Source organism: Bos indicus x Bos taurus, chromosome 23 (genome assembly GCF_003369695.1).
Source record: "Bos indicus x Bos taurus breed Angus x Brahman F1 hybrid chromosome 23, Bos_hybrid_MaternalHap_v2.0, whole genome shotgun sequence".
In the NCBI taxonomy this organism is placed as follows: domain Eukaryota; kingdom Metazoa; phylum Chordata; class Mammalia; order Artiodactyla; family Bovidae; genus Bos; species Bos indicus x Bos taurus.
In genome coordinates this window covers 20929984-20957550 of record NC_040098.1, presented here as the reverse complement: position 1 = coordinate 20957550, position 27567 = coordinate 20929984, and the positions used below count along the sequence as shown (strand labels likewise).

The 27567-nt window shown below is 40.5% G+C and overlaps 1 protein-coding gene across 6 annotated transcripts; it reads right to left on the bottom strand.

The window, feature by feature from the left end:
- Nucleotides 1-953: 953 nt before the first annotated feature.
- On the bottom strand, nucleotides 954-27567 carry SLC25A27 (solute carrier family 25 member 27). 6 transcript variants are annotated; one of them, XR_003508244.1, is made up of 10 exons: nucleotides 27219-27552; nucleotides 24489-24680; nucleotides 22647-22731; nucleotides 21904-22026; nucleotides 19298-19410; nucleotides 15639-15723; nucleotides 14082-14283; nucleotides 13109-13201; nucleotides 11947-12039; nucleotides 11226-11328 (listed from the first exon to the last, which is right to left on the bottom strand). XR_003508244.1 is itself a non-coding variant. In XM_027525113.1 (9 exons), the coding sequence occupies exons 1-9, from the start codon at nucleotides 27322-27324 to the stop codon at nucleotides 5376-5378; spliced, it is 957 nt and encodes a 318-aa protein (XP_027380914.1). In that variant the 5' UTR covers nucleotides 27325-27567; the 3' UTR covers nucleotides 954-5375. The 6 variants fall into 6 exon arrangements, 2 of the variants coding, with proteins under 2 accessions (XP_027380914.1, XP_027380913.1); XM_027525113.1 differs by lacking the exons at nucleotides 13109-13201; nucleotides 14082-14283 and adding an exon at nucleotides 954-5432 and having other exon boundaries at nucleotides 27219-27567; XM_027525112.1 differs by lacking the exons at nucleotides 13109-13201; nucleotides 14082-14283 and adding an exon at nucleotides 954-5684 and having other exon boundaries at nucleotides 27219-27549.

The following is a 27567-nucleotide window of genomic DNA, read 5'->3' as shown; positions in this document are numbered from 1 at the left end:
AGTAGATGAAGTCACAGAAATGTACAGGTCCTCCGAGAGAGAGAAGGCCAGGAACAGAACACTGAAGAACAAAAATTTAAAGATGTGACAGCAAAGAAACAGTCAATACTGATCAGTTCAGTCGCTCAGTTGTGTCTGACTCTTTGTGACCTGACGGACTGCAGCATGCCAGGCTTTCCTGTCCATCACCAACTCCTGACACTTGCTCAAACTCATGTTTGAGTCAGTGATGCCATCCAACTGTCTCACTGTGTCGTCTTCTTCTCCTCCCACCTTCAGTCTTTCCCAGCATCAGGGTCTTTTCCAATGAGTCAGTTCTTCACATCAGGTGGCCAAAGTATTGGAGCTTCAGCTTCAGCATCAGTCCTTCCAATGAATATTTAGGACTGATTTCCTTTAGGATGGGCTGGTTGGATCTCTTGCAGTCCAAGGGACTCTCAAGAGTCTTCTCCAACACCACAGTTTAAAAGCATCAGTTCTTCAGTGCTCAGCTCTTTATGGTCCAACTCTCACATCCATACATGACTACTGAAAAAACTATAGCTTTGACCAGATGGACCTTTATTGGCAAAGTAATGTCTCTCCTTTTTAATATGCTGTCTAGGTTTGTCATAGCTTTTCTTCCAAGGAGCAAGTGTCTTTTAATTTCATGGGTGCAGTCACCATCTGCAGTGATTTTGGAGCCCAAGAAAATAAAGACTGTCAAGAAGTGATGGGACCAGATGCCATGATCTTAGTTTTCTGAATGTTGAGTTTTAAGCAACAAGGTATAAGTGTTCTTTTTGCTAATATAAACATTTCAAATCTGACATTCTAAATTAAGCTACTTTGTTTTAATTCTGAAAAGTAAAGATAAAGCTTTAAAAATTGTCTCTAAATGTGTTATCGTTTTAAATTCAAAGATGCACCAGGATGAAATCACACGAGGACAAAACAAAGCCCTTGACAACCCATTAGGCGTTTTAAAGCATTTATTTTAAAAATCAGAATGATGCACTATATTTACTCACATATATTCCTGTTTGTTACCAGATATTTTCAGCAAACAGACATCTTTAAGCCTCTTCATCTGCTTTTATCAAACCTTCAAAGTGGATCCTGCTGCTGTTGACAATCACAGCAGCCCGCTAGGGGTAAAGTGTGGGGAGAGAAAAATAATCACATACTCCTCAGAATTCAGAAATAATAAAACACTTGAATGGGTAAAATGTACATACAAATAGTGACAGAATTTTCATACACACTCTAAAAGGAAGAATAATATAAACATATCACATATTAATTGCTCATCATCCAACCAAATATTTTGTATTATTTAAAACTATCAAGTTGTAGATTTTTGTAGGATAGCTATTAAACGGATGCCTACTTCTTTAAAATTACCTGTTTAAAGACACATGATCTTTTGAAAATGCAGTTAAGCACTGCATATGGTAAGGAATTTCATGAAATCCAGTGTTATTGACCTGATATAATTATCCTTAAGGTAGGAAGAATACAACATATGACTTACACGTGTACATGTTTTTTTCTCTCTACCCACCCCCACCCAATCTCTGAATTCAACAGATTCCTTCTAATTGACTTCAACTCTCTTTGAAGTTTTAAAAAGAAACAGAGATGGTCCTTGCTTGCAAGAGTTCATTCATCGAGGGAAAGCCAACACGTCCATGCAGACAGACAGACATCCGCAGGAGGGGAAGCCATGGGAACAGAGGTGTTGAAGGTCTTCAGGTCTTCAGAGATCATTCTAGATGTTAAAGTAGGACTTCACCAGTGAAAGTGAAGACGAATGGGTAGTAGTGGTGGGGAAGAATGTTAGGCAAAGAGCACAAAATGAACATTGCCTAGGAAGCTGCCAAATGAAGAACATCTTCAGGGGCGATGCATTTGTGAGGAGGTAGAGTGTGGGTGTGCAGTGAAATGCAAATGTTAGAAAAATGGGTTGAAGCCAGGTTGAGAGGGGCTTGGATACACTGTGAAAGATTTTAATTTTTCTTGTGTGTGTGTGAAGGAGTAACTGAATGTAAGAAGGTGGGATGACATGCCCACTGTTGCCTGAAGGAAGATGTGTCTGCTGCTTGGTGAAGGATTTCCAGCCACATAAAAAGCTTGTACTCTGCTGTAAGTCCTGAATAAAACTTTCTTCATCTTAAAACATGAGAAATTAAATAAATCCAGGAAAAAGAAAATCCCAATAATTTTAAAAAATCTTTTTTTTTTTAACATGACATTAATATAATCACCCTCTTCAAGTATATGTGCAAGATTCAAGAGTTCAACCAATTCATCTTAGAAAGAAATGGACCATCAAGAGAAATGAAGGGACTTGATTATACTACTTTGTCAGAAGTAGAATCCCAAATGTTGGGTTGGCCAAAAAGTTCATTTGGGCTTTTCCACACCACGTTAGGGAGAAACCCAAATGAACTTTTTTGACCAACCCAATAGGATAAAGGTCTTGAGAATCCAAGTTCAGCCTTTTCTCCACATTTCCTGGCATTCAATAATATATATTTTGGGGAAATCATTTTTAAAAGAGTTCTGGTTTAACTGGGGAGAAGAGCATCAAATATTTTCACCCTCAAGTGACCACAAAGTATTAAAAGATTTTTTTAACCAATGAGTGTTAAATGAAAGATTTTTCCAATGGAGGTCCTGAGGGTATCTGTTTTCATTAAACAGAAAAAGACATGAATAACTATTTCAATTGTACATAAGTGGTTATGCTTAAAAATATAAAGATGACAGAAAATCAGTTTCTCATTTAAAACGTCCTTGAGTTTGTTTCCTTCCTTTTTTCTTGGCAAAATGAAAGGAATTTCAGACTAGTCTTTTGATAGCCACAGATCTTCAAATAATGAAGACAAAATTAATTGATTCATACCATCTGTAAATTTTGTTGAGTACCTAATGGCAAATAAATGTTACTAGCCCTACCACTAGTGGCTTATAATTAAAATAGGATTTGGAGCACTTGATGAAGATATATTACTCCTCCCTGAAAGCAAATTTAAGAAATGTTCTCTATTTAGATATACGCTAATTCACTTATAAAGAACAAAGAACTGTATATAATTAAAAATAAGAACATGTATATTTTTTCAATGAGAAAAAAATCATTTGGAAAGGGAAAAAAGTGGAAGCTAAGCAAAGGAAACTTAGAGGTTAAGTATTATTGATACTGAGCTGAATATAAACACCAAGCACAGTTATGTTACAAGAAAGTGAGACTGAAATGTTAAGTCTTTCAGTGTGGACACAAAATTACTGAAGTTATTTCTTTTTATTTACTGTGGGTTATTCTGGAGAGGAACAAGATGTTTTCAAGTTGGTAAAATAAAGCAAAGATCCAAGACACATTAATGAAAATGGTTTCACTGGAAAAGTATGACTGTGCTAGGATATATGTGTTATCTACAGGATTTGGTCAGATTCTCGGGGGTCTTCATGTTTTAGCTGAAGTGTTTTAGACTCACATTTTAGACTCCATTCTAGAATGTATGCCAAAGGCAATTCAAATTCATTTCAAATGTCTATGACAAAAATAAATGCCATAAAGAAAAACCTATTCTTGGAAGATTCAATAATCCTGGACTGGGATGTTGCAAAAATGACATGAGACATTTACTCAGTACCTAATTAGTGTATAATAACTGTCAGTGGTACCAATAATTCAGTTCAGTCACTCAGTCGTGTCCGACTCTTTGTGACCTCATGAATTGCAGCACGCAATTAGAAGATCTGTATTTTTATCCTGATTCTGCTACTGAATAAATTATGAGCATGAACAACTCTACTTCTCCAGGCCTCAGTCTCCCAACATAGAAAATGAGACAGTTAAACCAGACTATCCCAAGGAGTCATTTCAGGTTTAAAAAAAAAAATCCAATTATTCCAATCCAGACATCAAGGAATAGTCTCACTATGTAAGCAATGTTTTCACCTCGAGCCCCTCAACGAATAAAGTTAAATAAAATTTTCCATGGTCCAGTTTGCATATAATTATTTTGATCTAATATTTACTGGGTTTACAAAATTATAAAATACACACAAAAAACAAAGTTTCCTAAAGTGGTTCCAATACAGATAATTTGAGAACTTAAGTACATATTATTATTTAAGTATATCTAACAACTCAGTTCATACAGGTTGACAAATACAATGGAAAAGTAGACTGCCTAAAGATTTTAAGAGATTAAACTCCACGTTCTGTAAATTCTATTAAAAAAATAAGCCACTACATATTAGGACATCACACTAAAATATATTTTAAAGTATACTCTCCCTCTTAAATGGCAGTGATTATACATTAGGGCAACCACAGAGCACTTACAAACTTTTTTCCATTCAGCATCATCCATACCCATGACACATCCTGTTTGGTCAGCTCCAGTGTCTCTCTTGCGTCTGAGTTTTTGTTGGAGTTCTCCTATTTGACCGTTACAGCCTTTCCCCATAACTGCAGCTATCCATCCAGAAATGCCCAGTGTCTGAGGCTGGGGAAACAGGTGGTTCAGAGGTGAATGTAAGAAAAGGGATATGATTCAGTGACTGGAGACATAATTGTGTACCACAGGCAGTTTACACGATCTCTTTTTAGGCAGGAAGCTTTGTCAGACTGAATAAGATTCAGGCTAGAGACAGCTTTGTGTGATTTCCGAGTTCTCCCTCCCTTAGTGTTAGGGAAGGGGGGATTAAGAGAGGCTGTATGTCGGCTGACTTCATGTTACCTTTGCTTTTAAATGCCACTGAGAGACTGATGATACCAGATGTTTCTTTATTAAAAGGACCTGTCCACCTGAGCTTTAATCAGATAAGCCCCGTTTTTCATATATTGAGATTCTTGAGAGCTAGCGACAAATTCAGGCTGGAATGGGATATATCACAAAGCAGACATTCTTGTCTGTTTTCATTCAGATGTGGTCTCTCTGGCTGTCAGGAAGTCCTTAGCCTATGTGGTAGAGACCTAACCAATGAACATAGATCACAGGGCATTGAGAGAAGGAGGCTTCTATCCTTGAGATCCAAACTTTTTTTTCACTCTCCTGGCAAGAAAAGGTACATCAACCTCCTTCAACACTAGGGAAACTCAAAATGTTTATTCATTCACCTCCCTTTAGTTTATAGAATATGCACTTTAATGACAACACAAAAGTAAATTATCAGATTTCAGTTGTAAATACTGACACAACACATTAAGTATATTCCTTGGTCCCTATGTATGGATGTATTTTTCCACATTCCTACTGTCCACTTCAGGTCTGAGATGCTGTCTCCCTTCTGGCACTTTCTCCTCTAAGCAGGCTCTACAGCATAGCATCCCAAACTTGAATCTTCTCGCTCAAGTTCAGTGGTCAGGATTTGATCCTTCCTTAGAAAACGCTGTGCTGGGGTCTCATTGGGTGGTCTTGTGTGATCCAATCAGATTGCTTGTGAACAAAAAGAGGAGTCAAAGAGAACTTGGGTTTCCAGGTAAAAATAAAGTGCTGCCCCCTATAAATCACAGTCTCTGTGGAGTAAGGTGTCTTCCTAAAGAGGTAGAAATAATAGGGGGTGTGTGTTGCAGATGCCCGCATTTCAGTGATACTGAACACTGTATCTTTAAGGGCTTAAAATGGACTGACTCCACTCATCTCTCTGATTTTTTCATAAGTAAGCCAGAACACCAGTGACCAAGGGGTCTGAAAGATTAACCAAAGAAGTTAGTGCATATTTCAAAGCAATTATAAATCTTCTACACATATGCATACACATCTTTGAACGATGAACTCATTTTGAATCCACTTAGGCTGAAAACAAATATTTTGGCATTTCACCTATCTAGAGCACCTTATCATTTACAAAGCATTTTCAGGTCTTTTTTGTCACAGATGTCTCCAAACAATTTATAATGGAAAGGAAAGGTAATGATACCCCTGTTTTACAGATGAGGGCACTAAGGCTTAGCAATCAGATGCCTGCCAGCATGGTGGAGTTGGACCTTGGGCTTCTGACTTCCATTCCAGGGTTCCTTTTACTGACCATTACTGGATAAAAGGCTAGGACTCAGCATGCCTGAATTCTAGGCTGGGCTCTTTTCTTCTACATGTAGTTTGTGTAACGTATGGAGCATGACAAGGAAGCCCTGAAGAACTTGAAAGTAGAGATGAAAGATTATCCTTTGAGAGTTTGATCATAAAACCAACACCTGGTATATCACATAATGAATATAAAAATGCACATGAAGTGGAGAAAAGGGCTTTCACCTCAGAAAGAACTGGCTATGAAGGTGTCAGTGTGCCAAAAGGAATTATAAGGGGATGAGGGTCAATCAAGAACAGAAGATAAAAGTGCTAAAGACACAGATGGAGATCACAGAGGAAACAATGGAAGTAATCATCAGAGGAAGTATGTCTTGGATCCAGTTCTTATCTGGTTTGGTTCCTAAGTTACAGGTAATATTGATCAGAGAGAAACCCTAATCACACTAGAGTATAGAGAAATAAACTTAAGCAATTAGAATGTAAAATGTATTTGCTTAGAGTGTTTATAAAGCAACATTTATGTCATATGTGTTTAGAAATGTTGAGCAAGTTATACTAGTAGACTGAGGATTCATTAGTGGATTTAGGAGAATACATCTTTGGTCAATTAAGTGTATGAAGACACAGACAAAGAAGCTGTGACAACAACACAGTCTTGTGACAATAAAAATGAAGTGAGCCAAGGATATGACTGCAATTGGATCTGGAAGCAGAGGTCTCAGTTAAGAATGGACTAGGCAGTCATTCCTGATGGCTCTGGTTATCAGACTTCTTCCTCAGAGCAACCAAACTATACGCGAAGGAAATAAATATTAATCAGGGATTAAGCAAAGCAAGGGCACGCTATCCTTAGCTAGTGTAAGGAACTGGGATTAGGTTTCGCTGGGTTTTGAAGAGGAGTTAAAGAGGGAGAGCCAAATAGCATGTACAGGATATAGACTGGATATACTGAGCCTCTGCAGAAGGGCATATGGCCAGTACCTTCTTTTACTTGTTTTTTCCTCACTGGCATAGTTGTACCATTGAGAAGAATCCAAGTGTATATGACGCCATGTTATCATAACTGCTGGAAAAAACTTTTTTTCCTCCATGCTTTTACTGTGGGGTTGAACACACAGGGACTCTTGGGTTGACCTTTTTCAATATTAAGTTTACAGATAAGCTCTTCCTGGTAGTAGTATTCTGTGTTCAGCAGGCAACCTTCTGATTATGACTTGGCTCCCTTATAGTTTGAATTTAGCTATCCAGAGGACTTCAGCATTGAGATCACTGGCCAGATGTATTTCTCAGTGTGGATGAGCCAATGTCCTCTGGTCATCGATTTCAGTGAGTTTGGCTGAAGGGCAGTTGTATGTGCAAAGGCCGATTTACTTGGAAGTGCTCATGAGTCAACAGGCTTCTACGCTCAGGTCCTGTGGCAAATCAACAAAGCCACGCCACCCTGGTGATCTCGGGTGGTTAGCCAGTCTGTCTCCGGTAACCTCTCTTCATCACCACGCCCTGTCTCTGTTTTAAAACTTCCATAATGAGCTGCAGGACTTTGAGATACTCAGTATACCATCCTAGTTAGGACCATGGGTTTAGTTAGAGTTGAACAAATCTGCAGTGGATTCCTAGCTTGGCCATGTGCTTGCTACATGAACTTGAGCGAGTTTCTTATACTTTGAGCTGTGTTTTTCTCATCTGAAAAATGAGGATCACACTACCCGTAACGTTAGGTTCTTGTAAGACTTAAAAAATTACGTGTGTAAAGAGCTTAGCACAAAGCTTGTCATATATTAGGTATCCATTCTGAGGTCATTTATACTTCCTGAGTCTCCTGTTACAAAGACAATGGGTCAGATCAAGTGGTCTCAGTGCTCCTTTATACTGGGCTCTTCTCCATCACCTCTTGGTTTCGTTTTTCATCCCTGGTCTCACCCATCCTCATAGTCTTCCCCACCAGAAACATCAAAGTCTCATTTCCTTTCTCTCCCTCCTTCCCTTTCTCTGTCTGATCAGTTACTACGTCCTGTGGAGTCGAACACAAATGTTCTTGAAATTCACCTTCTCTCCATTTCTACCATCATCTCCTGGCTAGACCACCGCCCAAACTTCCCTTCTTGCATGCTAACTTTCACAATAGCTTCGACATTGCTGCCACAGTAGACTTGTCCCCAAGCAAGTATTAGCACATGGCTCCTGGGTTCAAACAGGTGCTTGCTACTGCAGTTTCACCTCAACTACTGAATTGGCCCCCCAGGTCCTTCGCAGCCTGGTGCCTAAATGCTCTTCTATGTGCTCTTCCATCGTCTGCCCTCTGAGGACCTACAGTCTAGCCACACAGAATTTTCTGCAGTTCACCAGACATTTTGGGGTCACCCGTGACTTGCTTATGTTGCTTCCTCATGCTTTTCTTGACAAACACCTACTGATCCTTCAAAGCTCGGATCAGGGATCACCTCTGGGAGGCCTTTTGGGACTTCTCAAAGAGTTCAAGCCATTTTTCTCCACTATATGTGTTTTCATGTTTTGTTCACAGCACTGGCAACCTCTTTAGTAATCTGTGTCCTCTGAAGCCAGACTGCCCGGGTTTGAGGCCCTGATGCCAGTAGTTAATAACCACCTAGCCTGGCCAAGTTATTTAGACACTTCACTTTAGTTTTCTCCTCTATAAATGAAATATATGATAGTAACGTTCCAAATAGATTGTTGGGAGAACTCAATGAGTTAAGCCATGAATATGATTAGCACAGCACTGGCCATATAGCAAGTGACTTCATAATCTTAGCTTTATAATCTCTGTAATTTTAGCTACTTACATGTCTATCTTCTCCTATCACATTGTACACTCCTTGAGAGCAAAAACATACACATCATATTCCTTGGTGTTACCAGCACTTATAATAGGACCTGGTTTATGCAGGCCAAGTCAAAATCTTCCTTTCCATTAAATATCCATAGATTTGAGATAACTTCAAAGTATAATCAAAACAATGAAAATAATCTTTTACAGCTTAGGTGTGCTTTTGTATCAGATAATGCCAAAGGCTTTGGCTGTTAGTTTCATGTTAATAGATAGATACCTACTACCCTTGGTGATGTCATTTATCCCCAGCGCTTCAGATATTATCTGTGTGTAGATGGTGCTCAGGTCTAATGTGCCATCCTCATGATTCTAAGATCCAGGCCAATATATGAAGCTAGTCATCTAGATATCTCTTCTTAAATGTCCTGCTGCTGCTGCTGCTGCTGCTAAGTCGCTTCAGTCGTGTCCAACTCTGTGCGACCCCATAGATGGCAGCCCACCAGGCTCCCCCATCCCTGGGATTCTCCAGGCAAGAACACTGGAGTGGTTTGCCATTTCCTTCTCCAATGCATGAAACTGAAAAGTGAAAGTGAAGTCGCTCAGTCGTATCCGACTCTTTGTGACCCCATGGACTGCAGCCTACCAGGCTCCTCCGCCCATGGGATTTTCCAGGCAAGAGTACTGGAGTGGGGTGCCATTGCCTTCTCCCTTAAATGTCCTATGAGTATCCAAAACTGAACATATCCAAACTAAACTTGAGATTCCACCATGAAATCTTCTTCCCTGCAAATGATCCCATTTTAGGAAACTACATCATTGGTTGCTCAGGGCAGGAGTCTGGGAGTGAAGCTCGATTTTTCTTTGCTTTCTCCAACCATTTCCCCATCTCCATCCGGTTGTGTTCTTTTTTATCTCCTTTCTATCCCCACCCCTCCTTTTTTTTTTTTTTTTTTTTAATCTATCTTCTTCTGTCCCCACTGTCATATTCTAGTCTGAGTTATCATTATCTGTCATCTGTCACAACCCCTGGTCTTTCCTCAACCCACACAGCAGCCAGAATGATCTTCCTAAAAGCACACGTCATCAGGCCAATGCCCCTCACTCTCATGGACCCTGTGGCCGCTCCCAGTCCCATCCCTGCCTCTCTCTGGCCTCACCCTGGGCTTCTCTCCTCCACATCTCTGTGCCTTGGCCAGCTGGCTTTCCTTCAGTTCTCTGAATGCATCATGTCCTTTGTCCACTCCAGCTAGTTCCTACACCCAGAGTGTTCTTTTCTTCCCTTTTAACCTAGTTAAGTCCCAGTCATTCTTCAAATCTCAGTGAGAAATCCATTCTCCAATGAGGTTTACTTAACCTCCTAGCTTAGGCGGTCCTTACTTGCTGTCTATTCTGAAAGCACCATGACCCTGCACCCTGCCCCCTCCCAACTCTTCACTCAGGGTTTGTCTTGACCTAGACTGGAAGCTCTAACACTGGAGCAGGGGCTGAGGCTCTTAGGTTCCTCCTAAAGTCAGGCACTGAGACAGGGCTTTGTATGGAACAGGTGCTCAATTCATATGATTGTACTATATTGTGTAAAGCATTGATTGAATTTCTAAACCTGTAACTCCTATTGTTTCAAATATGTTCTAACTCACAAAATACTCGAGTACCTTGTTTTTATTGTATTTGTTATTTAGATAAGTCTAACTCTACATGTTAATTCACTTTAGTAAAAAACAGTATCCAAACCAAATGAAATGACATGATGTCTTCTTCCTAAGCAGAGCTTTGTGGTGATAGGTATTAATGGGTGGTAGTGGTGGCTTAATCGCTATGTTATGTCTGACTTGCTACCCCATGGACTGAAGCCTGCCAGGCTCCTCTGTCCATGGGATTCTCCAGGCAAGAATACTAGAGTAGGTCGCCATTTCCTTCTCCAGGGGATCTTCCTGACCCAGGGATTGAACCCATGTCTCCTATATTGCAGGTGGTCTCCTGCATTGCAGGCAAATTCTTAAACTGCTGAGCCACAATGGATAATCCAATATTTATCATCAAAGTAACTAATTTTGTTTGAAATAGTGACATTTTCATAACAATTGTCTCTAGTATGACATCTGTATACCTGTTTCAAACTGCAATATTTTGGCTAAATAGCAAAAGTCTTTACATTTCAGAACAATCTATCCACTGGTTTTATAACATCAGACTATCAACCTATTCATTTCTGAGGTAACTGAATTATTTTACCTTAATCTACCAAAGGGGTTGGAGGTAAAAGAAAACAAAAAGAGAGAAGAAAGAAAGAACTATGAGTTGGGGGCAGAACCATGCCGGAAGCCAGAAGTGAAAAGGGAAAATATTGACAGATGAAAAGTAATTTAAGTACAATAAAAACAAAAACAAAGGCAAGAAAAACCTAACTTTACCATTCGAAGCCAAGATGGTAAAAACCCTTTATAGAGACTCAGGAATCCTTCTCCTTGAACAGCTTGAATCAAGCAGTCAGTCGATGATTTATACAGAAGGCCCCTAAAAAGGAAAGCAGACAATTTTGTTAAATTTCTTACATGTAAATAGATGTATAAATAAAATTTAAAAAATAGTCTAGGAAACTTATTTATCTTCCGCTAGTTTAGAACAAATAATATTTGTGCTTCTGTATACATAGGACACCTCTTTTGAGTTTAAAGATATTTTTCAAGGTTGACTCTCGGGATTCACCCCACCCTTGGTCTGATAACTTAGAATTCACTCCATCTAGTCTCTTCACAGAGAACATACTGTTTTATAGCCAATCAAATTTGGGTAATTTGTGTAACTTGGGTAATTTGTGTAACTTGTATTACTCACAAATCATGAGCTTCTGAAAAAATGCCCTGCAAATTCTTAATGAAGTATATTTTCAAAAACTCTATGGAAACAACAAAGTCACAATAAACACCTCGTGTCTAAACAATATGACAGTTAAATTAGCTGATTTCCCCAAATGCACAGTACTTTTTCCATCAGACACAAAGCGGGTAACTGCATAAAAACAATTTCCTGGTTGAACACACGTAAACACAAAAATAAACAGGAGGAAGAGTCTTTAAAGAACACTGTTATTATAGACATTCAGATACACGGAGACTAAGACTTTATATCTACCTTCCTTGTTTATCTCGTGGTTGATTCATTATTCGGCTTTTGATGACATCAGCAGGTGTTCCCAGAATAGAAGCTACCAGTCCAGAACATAAGCTGTAGATACAAATAAATGAAATTGAAAGGTAATATGTAGCAGCTTCCAAATTTTAAGGAAGGGGGATTTGATATTTGGAAAGAATGAAATACTAAATCTAGTCCAATAATATTCTTCATACTAATGCTCTTAGCATAAAATCAATGACAAATTCATTCATTAAAGAGCTAAAAAAAATTAAAACAATATCTGGTCAACAGATATACACTGAACATCTGCTGGAGGCAGGCACTCTTCTAGGCAGTGAACAAGACAAAAAGATCCTGTCCTCAAGGTACTTAACTGGGGAGAGGCAGAGGAGAAATGAATAATTTCAGGTAAGCTTAGTGCTGTGGGAAAAAAAAAATTAAATGAGATCACGTGATAGGGATTAACCAGGTGAGAGGCAGTCATGAAAAGGCTCTTGGGTGAGAGCAGATCTTGACACAGATGGTTCCTTCTCACCAGCCAGATCAGAGACTAAAGATGCAGGCAGAGAAGGCTGAGATTTTATTCTCAATGCAAAGGGAAAGGATCTTAAAGTGGGGGGGCAGAAATCACATAATCTCTCCTTTTTGAAAAAGGCTTCTGGTCAGTTATTCAAGACAGACAAAATGGATGTGGCCAACCCACTGCAGACTAAATCAAGATTCTTTTAAATGAGTGACTCAACAGTTCAGAGGCCACCAGCAGTTCATTATGTATGTGGGCATGAGAGAGGCAACACAGGAATATGATCGACATCCCATAATCCGAGAAGCCATTAACTGCTGTAAACTTTTCCAGGAGAAACACAGATGACAAGAAGATGGGTGGTCATCCTGAATCAAGCGAAATGAAGGCCTGAGACCCAGGAGTTGGCAGCTGAGTCTAGAGATGGGAATCAGCGGGGTAGGAAGAGTATCTTATCTTGGGCTAATAGAAAGCTAGAACGGAAAACTGTGGACAACTTTTCTCTCTTCCCGGAACATCAAGTGTCTCCCAGAGATAAGGACCTCTGACTTCCGGGCCAAGCAAGGCCTTTGAAGTTTCTGAAGGCTGTGTGGTGGGGAGGTTGAAATTGCATTAGGAATCTTCACACTCTCTTACTTTGAACTGCTGGAGCAGCAAGCACCCAAGTTCTTTTATGACTCTTTCAGATCAGGATTGATCATTCAAAGGAGAAACACACTTCAGGAATACCTGAATTCAAGAGAAAGAACCCACATAACCTATTTACATTTTCCAGCAAGTGACCCGACTGTGTATATAACTTTTCTTGGGTCTCTGTTCACACGACAGGCCTATAAGCAAAGAACTTACTGCTTCACCATATATATCCCGGAGGGATATATTTAACATTCTTTCTTTTAACATTTTTAACATTCTTTTAAAGTTTAACATTCTTTTAACATTCTTTCCTATTTGTTCAGATCCTCTGAAAGTCAAGATTTAATATCAGAATTCCCCAGGCCAGAATACTGGAGTGGGTAGCCTTTCCCTTCTCCAGGGGATCTTCCCAACCCAGGGACTGAACCCAGGTCTCCCACACTGCAGGCAGATTCTTTACCAGCTGAGCCACAAGGGAAGCCCAAGAATACTGGAGTGGGTAGCCTACCCCTTCTCCAGCAGATCTTCCCAACCCAGGAATCAAACCGGGGTCTCCTGCATTGCAGGCAGATTCTTTACCAACTGAGCTACGAGGGAAGCCCTCATTTTAATATACCTTCATTATTTTTACATAGAAACAGGCAACCAACTACAAAATTCACCTACGTTCTAAAACTGAAGTCTACTAGAAACAGCATGCAAGGCCAGTCAAGAGGTGAGAAAAACAAAGAAGACAGAAAAATATACACAATTTCCCCTTTTTGGCTCAAAAGACTAGAAAGAAACACTACGTTTTCCCATGTTCACTTGCTTCAGAGAGGCTGGGTGCCAGCTCAGCTATACATATGTTTCAAGAGTGGAGACTACTTCTACCAGAGTGTTAATATTATTAATAAATTCTACTTTTAAAAGATAGGCAGCCCTCATTCATTAGTTGTCATTAATTAATGTACTTATTAAAGGATTTTTTTACCTGTACAATAACCACATCAAGGATCCCCTTTGGCAACTGTGGGCCTGTTCGGCACACAGACACCTTGGGGGGCAGCTGCCAGTGGCCTGCCTCATCCTCCTCTTATCAAATTGTTTGCAGGAGGTAGTGTGATCTGGCTAGGTTCCTTTAAATATTAAGAGAGCAAACACTGCATTAAGGAGGCCTCAGGTAAGGTGGTTATCTAGAGTCAAAGTGAGAAGACAGAGCCGTAAAAGTTACATCCATTTTGTCTAGATAGTTGACAGGAACATGGCTACTTTTTGCTATTGACCTTTGTCACTCCTTGCCAGTCATACCCCCCAAGTGAAGCCCAGAATGTGTCTTAAGTGATGATAGACAGAGAATGATTGGGTATGTCTTCTGTTCTTTCCAGGAGACCAGATGGCTCTGTGCAAGGCTACTCTGTATTAATCCATAAGCATGGTTTCAGGATGAACAATCCTCTTCTGCATCAACTAAATAACCACGCTCATGTATGATCTTCATACAGTGTAGGCTGATCTTTTGCCCAGCTTCACCTCTCAACAGCCTCATGATTTAAGAAGAGGGAAAAGGGGGGACTCTTCTGGTTTTCCCGTTCTGTGTAATTTCCTTTCTGCTTCCTCCTACATTAACATACCTCGCCACGTGCCTCCCCGTCTCACTAAAACCCTAGCCGCACGTCTTCTACTGCTCCTTCCCTGCCCTAGAACTTCAGCGTACCCACACCATTGCTTTTAGTAGATGTGCTGCTCAAGTGAGCACAGACCCCATTGTTTTTAATTACGGTAAAATACACATAACATACAGTTTACCCTTAACCATTCTGAAGCACCCAGTTCAGTGCCTACACTATTTTTACTCCTCTTCTTCATATCAAACTCCCTTCCCTAGGATGTTGATGGGTCCTATAAATCTCTCGATTGCACAGCTGCAACCCTCTTTAAACCTCAGTGAGCACTCATTGTACCCTGTGATGCAGCGTCCAGAACTTCTAGATCACACAGCACTGTTTACCTACCCAGCTGTGAGTTCATGGACAGCAGCTTTTGAGCTGCCTCACGGACCACACATAGTCCCCCTGACCCCATTTAAAAACCTGATCCAGTGGGTAGCTAGTCCCTTTCTTTTAGCACTTACTGGGCAGTGTTTTTATACTTGTTCTGTTTTTCCCCTTGGTAAACTCCCTGGGAAGCAGTGTGGTTTACCTTTTGTATCTACTGCAGGGCCTTGCACAGTGTCTTTAACCCAAACGATGCTCAAACGTACCCACTGAATTGAGTTGGATAATCAATTGTCAGAATCTGACCCTGGGATAGCCCTACAAAAGGGCAAATATTTGGGGAAACTTAACCTGAAATATCCTGCCCCTCTCTTCCACATTTTAACTGTAACACACTTTAAGAAATTGCTCTTTATAAAGGTACTATCGCCTTTCTTTAAGGGTGTTATCACTAGGTTCCCAATCAGAAGAGATAAAAGTTAGAATTTATGCCAAATATGGAAGAAAGAGTGAGATAGAAAAAAATAGAAAGAGACAAGTTAAAACAGTCTTACCTTGATAAGCCATGAGTCACGATATTGTCCTCAAGTGGCGTATTCAATACCAAGTAGTGTTTTACTGTGTCATAAGTGGTTAAATCTGGCAATACACAGAGAAAGAAAGTTTAAATGTCATTCACTCAACAATGAACGTCTTCTGTGTCAAGAATGTGCTAAGCGTGGGACAAGAATGTATACAAAGATGAAAGATCCCATTCTTGTTCTCAAGCAGAGAAAAGCAGAGCGACAGAGGGAGGGGGAGGAAAAAAGGAAGAGAGACAGACACTCAATTATATCATCTGAACATCTGAATCCAGCTTTGCTCAGAGTCAGCTCAACCCCTGCACTTTTCAGTGCTGGAGCTCACAAATGCCTTTTTTAGCCTAAGGTAGGCTGAATTGAGATTCTATCACTTTAAACAAAAGATCCTGGCCATTATTCTACATGAAGCTTTTTACACTTTTTTTCTAATGGCAATGAAGAGCTGTTGAAAGGTTTTAAACAGGGGAGGACTAGATCACAACCATGGAATTTTATAAAGATTACCTACACCAAAGAATAGGGAAGTGAACTGTAAAGAGCTAGGAATGGGTAGATATATTTGATCATTCACCGGACATCCGAGAGCGTACCATGTGGTGGGCATCATTCTACATACTGGGGAAAGAGCCATGGACAATCGCCATTCTTTGTTGAAGGAGGAGACAATAAACAAGTAAGTAAGCCACGTGGCATTTCGGATGGCAGTAACTGCTCTGAAGACAAATCAGGCAGGAAAAGGGGACAGCGAGGGTGCAAGGGTGGGGAAGGATGGTGCGTGTGAATTTTAAATAGAACAGTTGGAGATGACCTCAAAATAATCTTTGAGTGGAGACCTGCAGGAAGCTTGAGGAAGTAAACTTTGGAGATATCTATAAGAAAGTGTCCTAGGCAGAACAACAGTAGGTCAAAAAGGCAAGTCAGCTTCGTATGTTAGAGGAACGGCAAGAACACTGGTTTAACAGGAGCGGAGGAGGCAAGAGTCGGAGAAGGGGACTGGGGCAGAGGAGTGGCTGACCTGGGCTAGTATTTACAAGATCACTGTGATAGTCTACTCAGACTATGGGAGACAAGGCACATTAGACACGACACTACTGCGGTTCTTCTGGTAAGAAAGAGTGGTGGCTTGGATACTGGGGTGTGGAGCACTGGTCAGATTCTGAGTGTTTTGAAGACAGAATCAACAGATCAGCAAGCACACTAAATATGGAGGGAAAGAAAGGAAGCAGAGATGACTACAAGGCTTTGTGCTTGAACAACTGGAAGGACAGAGCTGCCATTTATAGCGATGTGAAAATGAGAATGGACTGATTTAAATGTTTTAAAATAAGATGACAGACACCAGTGATCCTGATGAGAACAATTTCAGATGCATAGCGGGGCAGAATGGCTGTGCGATGTATATGTGTATGTGTGTGGGGGGACCAGTTAGGAGATATTTGTAGTGGTCCAGGAGGAGGAGATTAATAGTACTTTGGACCAGGGCGTAGCTCTAGGGATGAAGAGAAGTGGATGAACTTGAGATCTCTCTGGGAGACAGAACTGGCTGGATTTGGTGACTGGTTGGCTATAAGGAGTAAGTGAAAGCAAAGAGATCAAAATCATGCCTAGGTTTCTGGGTCGTTCAACTAAAAAGCCATCATAAAAATATGATGATATATTTTGAGATTGGGAAGAACAGAGAAGGAAGTGATTCAGTAAATGATTTGGTTTGGACACATTCAAAGTAATATATATTTGAGATACCAAATGAAGATGCTAAGCAGATGCTAGAACTTGGAAGAGAACTCTGGGCTGCAAAGATATTGAAGCAATCAATTGAGAATTGATAATCTGAAAGGTTTTCTGAAAACCAGAATATCTACTAATAGGATGCAGGAGACATCAAGCAAAATATAAAATAGACTTACTTCCTTTGGTGTTTAAGTGGTATGTTACTGTAGCTCTCAAAACTGCTATTTATCAGTTTCTTAGAATCATATAATCTTGGTCTTAGAAAGGAGTCTTTCATCCACTGATTCGTTCATTAAACATTTGTTGATTATGTAAGAGGGACTGGGAAAGGTAAGAGGGACTGGGAAAATAAAGAAGAATAAAATACAGTCCACGCCTTCAGGGGGCTCAGAATCCAGGGGGAGGAGATAGACACATAGAAGAAAGCAATGAAATGAGGTAAAAACAGCAAGAGAGCTAAGCCCAGAGAACTACGGGAGCACATAAAGGGCATCCAGCACACCACGACCCGGGAGGGCTGGCTGTGGGAGGCGCAGGGAAAGCACATGATGGAGAAGACAGCTTAGCCACGTATTAAAACATCTGCAGAAGGAACTAAAGAGAAGAGGAAGAGGACAGACGGAGCAGACGTTGAGGCGGTTTGGTGCGTGTAGGCAGTGGAACCTTTCCACTTAGGACTGCTTCACCACGTGCTCCAGAATCAATGAAGCGCTCAAACCCAGAAGGCACGGGTTGATTTATGCAGACCTTCTGTGTTATGAAATTCCCACTTTATTCTGTGAGTGATGAGAAGCCAGTTAGGGGTTGTAGGGATACCAGTAACGTGTTGAGATCTGTATGTTCGATAAAGCTCTCTGGATATTGGGTCCAAATTTGAGGGCAGTGGAAGAGATGAGGTAGATGCCGTGGCAGTGGTCTACTTGTGTTTTGATGGTTACTACTGTAAAAATGGTCATTGTAAGGATACAAAGGTAGTAGTTACTGGATGGGGGAACCTTTTTCTTTTCAATGAAATATAGTTGACATACAATATTATGTAGGTGTACTACACAGTGATTTGACAGGTGCGTACATTATACAAAGGTCACCATGACAACAAGCCTAGTAATCATTGGTGCTGGTAGAAAGGTACTGTGATATACTGGAATAATTCCTTATGCTGTACCTTACATCCCCGTAGCTCATTTTTATAACTGGAAGTTTGTACCTCTTAATCCCTTGCAATTACTTTGGTTCCCTACTCCTCTCCCCTTAAGCAACCACTCATTTGTTCTCTGTATCCATAAGTCTGTTTTCATTTTGTTTTGTTTTTTAGGTCCCAACTTAAGTGAGATCATCTGGTACTTGTCTTTCTCTGACTGACTTATTTCACTTAGCATAAGGCTGGAGGGGGGAACATTTAAGAAATATTTAGAAGACAGAAGAAATCAGGACTGACTATGGGAAGTGACAGAAGGGAATGAGTGAAGGCAACATTCAGGTTTCCAGCCTGAGGTGTCCAGCTGTACAAGATGGATTATATAGCAAGAGGAGCAGGATGACTGGGGGGAAAGATCTGTAATCTAGATATAATGACCATCACATATGGTACATATATCAGTTTGAATCTTAGAGGAAGGTATGGGGTGGGGAGGAACCCTCAGTCATGGTTTGGTGTTATCTCCTTACTGTCACAAGTTGCTAGTTTTAGGAAATCCTTTTCATACATCATTGTAGAATAAAGTGAAACCACTCTAGGGAAAATATTCAATTACAACATTACAACATAAAATAAGACTGTTGCCAGTACATATTATTAAAAATAATAAGATAAAAATTCTCATTTTCCCCATTGTAAGTGCTTATAGTTAAAATGATTAAGGTGATCAGGACTTCTCAGAATTCAATAAAGTTTCCATTACCTCCCATATTCACCAGCGCTGCTCTTTGTATATTGGGTACCCAGCCTGCCCAAAGCCCACGTATTCCTCCTTCAGCTAAGATTTTTGCAAATGCATGATGCACACCACGAAATCTAAAGGGAAATAATAATAAATGTGAAAACTCTATGCATTCCTGTGTATCAGATGCAACTGCATAAGCTTCATCTATAACTGTTATGAGTTGGAGAACAATAATATCTTAACTATCTAGAATTGTTAAAAATTAAAGCAACCCATGTAGGTCTAATTCCCAAATAAACTTAATAGTTTTTTAGAAAAAAGGCCAATTTTTTATTTAAACATCTTTTATGGAAATCTTTATAAACTGTAACATACATCCTCTTTTCAGATTAAATAGATCAAAACTCTTTTCTTGATATTTTACATCATCTATGCACATATTAATTATAGGAGGGAACAGTGTCTATCAGACCTCTAAGTTCATTTTCCTCATATTATGGGAGACCTTCAAATCTTGTAATTTTATCAAACGACAACATTAAAAGATTAATTCTCATGTCACTTCACGAAAGAAATAATATTTTAGACCAAAAGTTAGGAAGAAGAATTTCAGAAGAGTTCTTAAAACTGAATACTTTTGGCTTTATGAAAATTTATCTTTTCCTTATTTTGCACATTTTTCTATACACAGATGAAAATGGTGCTGGTGAACCAAAGCTGGAGACCTCTGATATAAAATAAAAACCTGGGTTGTATATAGCCAGAAATACCTGGTGTCGAATACCACCTTATCACTTACTAGTTGTGTGGCTTTACTCAGGCATTAAACTCTCTGAGTCTCACCAAAAAGATAATATGTTCTTTTACTGGGCATTCGTAATTGCTATTCTGCTACATAAGAAGTATGCTCATGAATAATGGTCACCATAGCTAGAATTTATTAATAGAATTTACTTATTAATGCACTTACTAAGCACCAGGCTTATTATATATATGTGTGTGTGTGTGTGTGTGTGTATATATATATATATGATACATTTTATTCCTAAAAACTCTATGGAATATGTTATTATTATTCCAATTCTCATCCGAATGAAGAAACTGAGGCTTAGAGAAGTTAAGAACTTGGCTAGGGTTATATGGCTAAAATGTGGTAAAGGCTGGATTTGAATCCCAGGTTGCTTGATCCCAAGGTTCATGTTCTTTACAGCAATTTTTTTAAAAACTATTATATCAAAACCAAAATGTCTAACATGAGAGACAAAGAGAAGGAAAAATATTGAGGTAATCAGTGAAAACTCAGACATTTCTGGACCCCAACAGTTCCTTTTCTCCACGTAGCCAACCAAGGCAATATCACTTTGCCCTGCTCCATAGTAATCAGAAGTAGTTACAAGATGACAAAATGGGTCCTGGGATGCTGTAAACTATACGGTTAAGTCAGAGTGGTACCCTTTTCTCCTCCCTGGTCCACGTTACTTAGGTCCCTGTTGGGAAGGGGGCCTGGACTGCCACAGCCCACCCTCACTTTGCACTGTGTCAGCTGGAGGGGCTGGAGAAGGCAACGGCACCCCACTGAGCGACTTCACTTTCACTTTTCCCTTTCATGCATTGGAAAAGGAAATGGCAACCCACTCCAGTGTTCTTGCCTGGAGAATCCCAGGGTCGGGGGAGCCTGGTGGGCTGCTGTCTATGGAGTCGCACAGAGTCGGACACGACTGAAGCGACTTAGCAGCAGCAGCTGGAGGGGCAGCAGGGCAGAGGGCAGTGGTCATGGTAAACCACCAGAGGAGACCCCAAACCCTCCTCCACCTCTGGCTCAGCCACACAGCCATAGTGTTCGGAGGAGCAGCCCCCTGCATGCTCAGCTCAGGACAGCCTACATTTTGTCTATTTCCTGGCAGAGGGTTATCTGTCTGTCTGCAAGATCTGCCTCTTTTCCAGAAGAAACTGCCTAAGTGGTATTTGAATAAACTTGAATGAGAGGCCCTTTGAAAAAAGGCAGATTTTGACAATACAGCATAGTGCAACAGGAGGACTTTATATCACAACAGTATAGTAATATTGAAGTTAAAAAAAAAAAACAAAAAACTTCCTTAAACTTGGGAAAAGAGGCAGAGAGAAATCAGACAGGGAAGTAGAACAATTCATAAGGTTTACCTTGCTATTTCCCTTCCTGCATGGAGAAAGGGAAAGAAAACAGGCTCTCTGGCACCTGATGAGCCAGACCTTCTGTCATGGAAACCATCTCAGATAGTGTCTCTTAAAGATGAAGAAACAGAGACTAGAAACGATAAGGGACTTCCACAAGGCCAAGCCACGATGGCAGAATTGGAATTCACACCAGGGCAACTGTTAATGATCAGATTCTTTCTAGCAAGCACCAGTAGGGGACAAGTCTAGCTGCCTTGGCTGGAAAAGGAGCAGAGTGATGCACGCATGTCGTTTGTCTGGTAAAGAACAGGTACACCATAGCAGGTAAAGAGAAGGCCCCACTCCAGTCTCCTCTTAGTGAGTATCACTTCCAAACTAGGAGTCACAGTGAATGCCTTTACTGAATGTTGGGGCCCAAAAATGCAGAGGTCAAAGGGGAAAGGAAAGGTACCTGTTAGCGGAGGACCTACCGCAGTGGTTTTCCTTCAAGTTTCCTTTTTCCTTCCATTTGCATTTGAACCTTCACTAGGTCAGTGGGGTTGGCTAAAAATTGGCCAACAACACCAGCCATCATCCCTCCAATCACTGATTTCCTAATTATAAAAGGAAATACATTTTTCTAAAGGTTGTTATCAATTTCACACATTTTGCAGGAAACAATAGCATGCTGGTACAGCCCCTGCATAAGAGATTTAAGACAAAGTGAAGCAAAAAAATAAACCCACACAAATCACAGAGGAGAGTAGATGGTTTGTCTACTGATGGGAGGGCTCAGGGACCAGGAGTCAAAATTCAAATCTGAAGTTTCAAGCCCCTTTAATGGCCTGAAATTCAAAGCAAGGACAGTTGCCTCAAAGATATAATTTAACTGCAGTTTAATTCTGACCACAGGGGAATAAAAACAGCATTGATGTAGTCAGTCTAACAAAGGCTGGTAAGCCAAGTTTTATAGGTTACTGTTTTAGTAGTTTTATGAAATGAAAGGGTTTTCAAAACGTTCCTCTCTTTGAAGAGACTCTGTCCCTGGACTCTTTCTCCTTTCTTTTTATAAAAACTGAAATACAGTGGATGTATGATATTATATAAATTATAGGTGTACAATATAGTGATTCACAATTTGTAAAGGTTAGGCTCTATTTATAGTTATTATAAGATACTGGCTACATTCCCTGTGTTGTACAATACAGTGTATTATTTTCAAAGCAAAACTTACCAAAGGGGATAATGCTTATCTTCACTTTTGCCAAACACAACTTCACGGAGATGTTCATAAGTGACCATTCGACCTCCAGAATACACTGTATAAAACAGAGCATGGAAAGGATGAATTCAGCCCTACGTTTAATAAAGTAAGAGGATGCTTTCACGTGGCCTAGCTGATCTCCCTAGCTGCGTCCTTTCTCTCATATAACCTAGGCTTCTGACACCTGGCCTTGGTGGTTCTCCAAATGTGCATGCCCTGTAAAGCCTCAGGCCTTCTATGTTGCCTGATCTTTCTTGAATGGATTATCCCTTCTTGTCATTGCTAACTCCTCCTATTCTTTCAAGACTCCACTCAAAGAACATGTTTTCCAGAAAGTGCCCTCTGACCTGGCCTCCAGTGTTCTAGGCTGTCATTACACCTGTCATGCTTCTATGATCCCCCAGAACTCCCCAAGTGTGTGTCTAATACTGCATTTATCTTCTTGATTAGAAACTAACTTGGTGTACTTGTTCATCTTTCCAGCAGACCATGAGCCTTTCAAGGCAGGTTTTGTGTGTTTTCATTACACTATACACCCTAGTACAGAGCTTGGGACACAGCAGGCATTTTCATTCAATAAACATGCAACTTCACTGGATAATGTACTATGTTAAGGTAATCAATCTCAAACATATGAAATGAATCTTATCTATAAAATCACATATGGTGGTCAGTAACATACAAATGAAAAGAAGTGAAACTCAAAATGATAATGGGAGGCAAGAAGAAGCTATTAAAGAAAAGAATAAGAAAGAAAAATCATGAAAATCAATACACGGTATTCAGAAAGAGAGCTTTTCTTGATATTTCAGGAAGTTTGATGCAGGATTTTAGGATATTCAAAAACATACAAAGTACCAAAACAATCATCTTTCTGGACAGTTCCTGGTGAATATACTGTAATGTGCTCATCTGGAAAACCGAAGCTTTAAAAATTCAAAGCTGGTAAATATTAGTACTGGGCACTTGTCTGATCAAAAGTCCTTACATACTTGAGGAATAATTAAGAATATACAGAGAGAAGGAAAATGCCATACCCATCCCTCCTCCTTTTGAAGGCAAGTTTATGTTCTGTCCACAAGCTAGAAACTCAATAACTTCTATCATTGTGGTGCTCCACTGGAAGCAGAGCAGAAAAGTTTCTCATTGGCAGTGTTTTCCTTTCAGAGTGACTAAAGGCCCACATAGGTAGCCTGGGAAGTGAGGCAAAAACCACCTGTGCTGCTTTTACTCTATTGCCAAGGTTGGATTAGATAGTCACCCTTGCTGTCTTTCAGATCAACCTGGCCTTGGACACAAGGGACAGAGACTGGTAAGATCTGGCATTGCATTCAAATATATTTTCAATTTCAAAGAATATTAAAAAAAAATAATAATTTTGTGTTTAAAAGTTCCTCAAGTTGATAAAAATTGTAGTGATTCATCTTCTTCTTAAACTTAAAAAACCTGTTCATTAGGAATCCTTTCAAGCATACAGCAAAGTAGAGAAAAATAATACTCTATGTCTATCAGGGAGATTTATCAATTACTAACATTTTCATCTTACTTGCTTTTTCTTTTCCTCAATTATTTTAGAGTGCGTTAGAAAATATCATGACATTGGGACAGTTCATCCCTAAATACTTTTGTATGAATTTATAAAGCCCCGAGGCTATAATTCCTTAATAAGCATTGGTGGTTAAGAGATTATATATTCATTTATCTCATTATTAGAAGGAAACTAGCTGGCTTTTGGACACAACTCAACAGGAAAGCAGAGGAGACAAACACAGAAATCATGACAAGCTCACCAGCTAGAATCAAGATAAATACCTATGTGTCTGTAAATGGCAGGTGTCACTCCTTGCCAGAGCTTTAGAAAGCCTTCCTCCTGGACAATCCCTAGGGCCGTGCGTACCATGCCCCTATATGGAGCAGACTCTGTTGCACCATCTCCCAACCGAGCAAGGGCAGCTTCTCCTTGTATTTGAAGTCGAGTTTTTGTGAGGTCGAGGGGAAAGGTTGCTGATAACAACAAAGACAAGAAAAAAACAAAACGAGGGGGAAACTCATAACATTCAGAAAAGTGAACCAAATTTTTTTTAGAAAATCACAGGACCCAGATTTTAGTCACCACAAGATGGGTGATTCTCAAATTTCAGAATACATCAGAATCAACTAGGGAGATTGTTAAAAATTACATTATTTCCTAGCCCCATGCCTATGGAATTTCAGTAGGCAGATGGGGTTAAGACATCAGTGGATTCTGACACACTCCCAAACTGAGAATCACTGTCCCAGAGGGCCAGAAAGAAAACAAAAAGTGACAAGCCTTGGGTTCTTTCCAGTCATAAATGTCCATCTAAAACCTAATTTTGTCCTCAATTTTTGCTTTCCAGTGGGAATAATTTCAGGTATCTATAGTCTAAGATGTGCCCTGGTCTGCAACCATGATTAAGAGCCAACGTGACTTTTAGAATACTGTACTAATGTGGCAGGTTCTTTTTTTTTTTTTTTTGAATGGCAGGTTCTTAATAAATGCCAGACGAAGCTCAATTCTGTCATTTCATGGGTGATGCTCCCGTGTAGATGAATCACTGGCCTGACTGTCTGAAAAATAGAAGATGCATCATAGAGTTTATCATTTCTTTTCTACCCAAGGGTGGCAGGCTCAATATTCTTTCAAGTAAGGTACGTGTTGAGTGTTTTTTCCCCAGCACTGATGAGTTTTCTGCATGACCTCCTTAACAAAATACCAACTATCCTTGAAATTTTTTTCCTAATGATTACATCTTGAATTAGAGGTAGACCTTTTGCCTTGAAACAAGTGAAGCTAACTGGCTCACATAAGGAAGATCAAGCTCATAACTTTATATGCACAATGATTCAGATAAGTTCATCAACATTAGTGACACTCCATGTCTTTCCAGTGACCACTGCCTGATACAAAACCATAGCTGTGCCTTTTCCACGAGAATATTCAATCTGCACCACTGGTCTTTGGAAAAGTTAATTATCTTGCTGATTGTTTTCCTAAAACACAAGTTGTGTGCATACAGAGAATTTAAGCAGTGCTTTACTGACATATGAAGCCTGCAAAATCTTAAGATATAGTCACTTCTATATTAGCATAATTATGCCTCGTCAAATAATTTTGACTTTCTTGCTGGTTACTTAAATAATGCTTCAGGTTCTGATCCTAAATCGTTTTGTACTCAAAACTATCTCATATTTTGATTCCCCTGGTTCTCACTCCACGCCGCCACACAATTCTCCACAAGTTTTTAACAGGAGGACGTTTCCTTTACAAAAGCCAATGGTCACAGGGGAAACTGGGTTAAAAAAAAAACAACAAGAAACTGGGATATAGCTAATCATTTAGCAATCTGCTTTAAAATTTTTTAAGTTGATGAATTGTATTTCGGTGAAAACAATGTATAATAATTCTTCAGCTTTGGGGGAACAGAAAGAAAAAAAATAAGGAGGGTTCAAAGGGCAGGAATGGATGAGCACTGGGAGCAAAAAAAAGAGATCATGTTTTGGCGCTGCTGGAAATACAAAGTAAACTTGTTTTAGAACAGGGCAAACGAACACTTACAAACTATAACATATTGGAGCTACTGCTTTTTCTTTCTTTCTTTTTTTTTAACGGGCAAGAAGATGAAAGCGTCATGTTAAAATGCACAGGGAAGGCTTCACAGGGGAAACACGGGCACTATACTCATAAAATTCCTGCAAGAAGCATCTCCTGTTCTTGCAAGAGCATCATAACTCCGCTCTAAGTAGCCCCTCTGACTTGTTCATGCAGATGTAATTGTTCATCCTCTCTGCCCTTATAATAACACCTCCATTACAATAAGTAGCATAATGTTAACTGTCTGTCTCTGCATGTCTCCCCACCAACCTGTAAGAAGGTCAGGGCTGGGTCTTTTTAACTGTATCTCCACAGTCTTCTGCACTGTGGTCATTATAATAATGTCGTGATCAATCGATGCCTTGCCTTGGATTTAGCATTTATATATTAACCTCTCAGACTCTCGCAAGGTATACACAGTATAGCTGAGTTCAGCTCAAAGAGGTCAACAGGCAGATGCCGAGTGGATGGATGCTCGGTAAGGAATGGGTTAAGAACTTAAGTCCCACAAGTTGAGTTCACAACTTGGACCCAAAACACAACGATATAGTGAGGCTGGGTAAGAATATAAACAGAGATGTCCTCAATAAAGACGGAAAGTGGACTGTGGTTTTAAAAAGGGCATCCTCACAAAAGGGGAAATGATGCTATAGAGGAGTAACAGCTCAGGAAGCTTCTAAAAGGACACATTCAGGCGCAACAGCACATCCGACGGAGACAAAACTGGGAGGAAGAAACCTTCGTGACCTCCACTCCCTCCTCCTCCTCCCAAGACTGGCCTTGCCCCCACCCCGCCACATCTGCCCGCAGGACAGGTGTGGACCGACAGGGTTGCATTCACTCGGAAACGAAGCCACCCGCCCGGCCCCCCACCCTCGGGCGGCCCCTGGAGGTCGAGCGGGGGAGGCCCAGGCTGGACGGCCGGGTACCTAGCTCGGCCACGGTGGCCGCGCAGCCCGACAGGAGGAACTTGCACGCGCGGGGCCATCTCTGGGCGAGCGGCGAGAGCCTCTCCGCATCGTCTGGAGTCGACATTCAGCAGCAGCACGGGACGACGATATGCCCCTTCTGGCCCGCGTCCCGCGCCGCGGCTGGCCTGCCACCCGGCCAGGGCGGCCCCTTCTCAAGCGACACGCAGCGAGGCGGGGATCATTTCTCTAGCTTGGCTCGGCCAGGCGGGCCCAACGAACCCGCAGCCTCCCTGGCAGCCCCAGGCTGGAACAGCCCAGTGGATGGGGAGCGGAAAACAGCTTGAAGCCCCCGAGGCTTCTGGGAAAT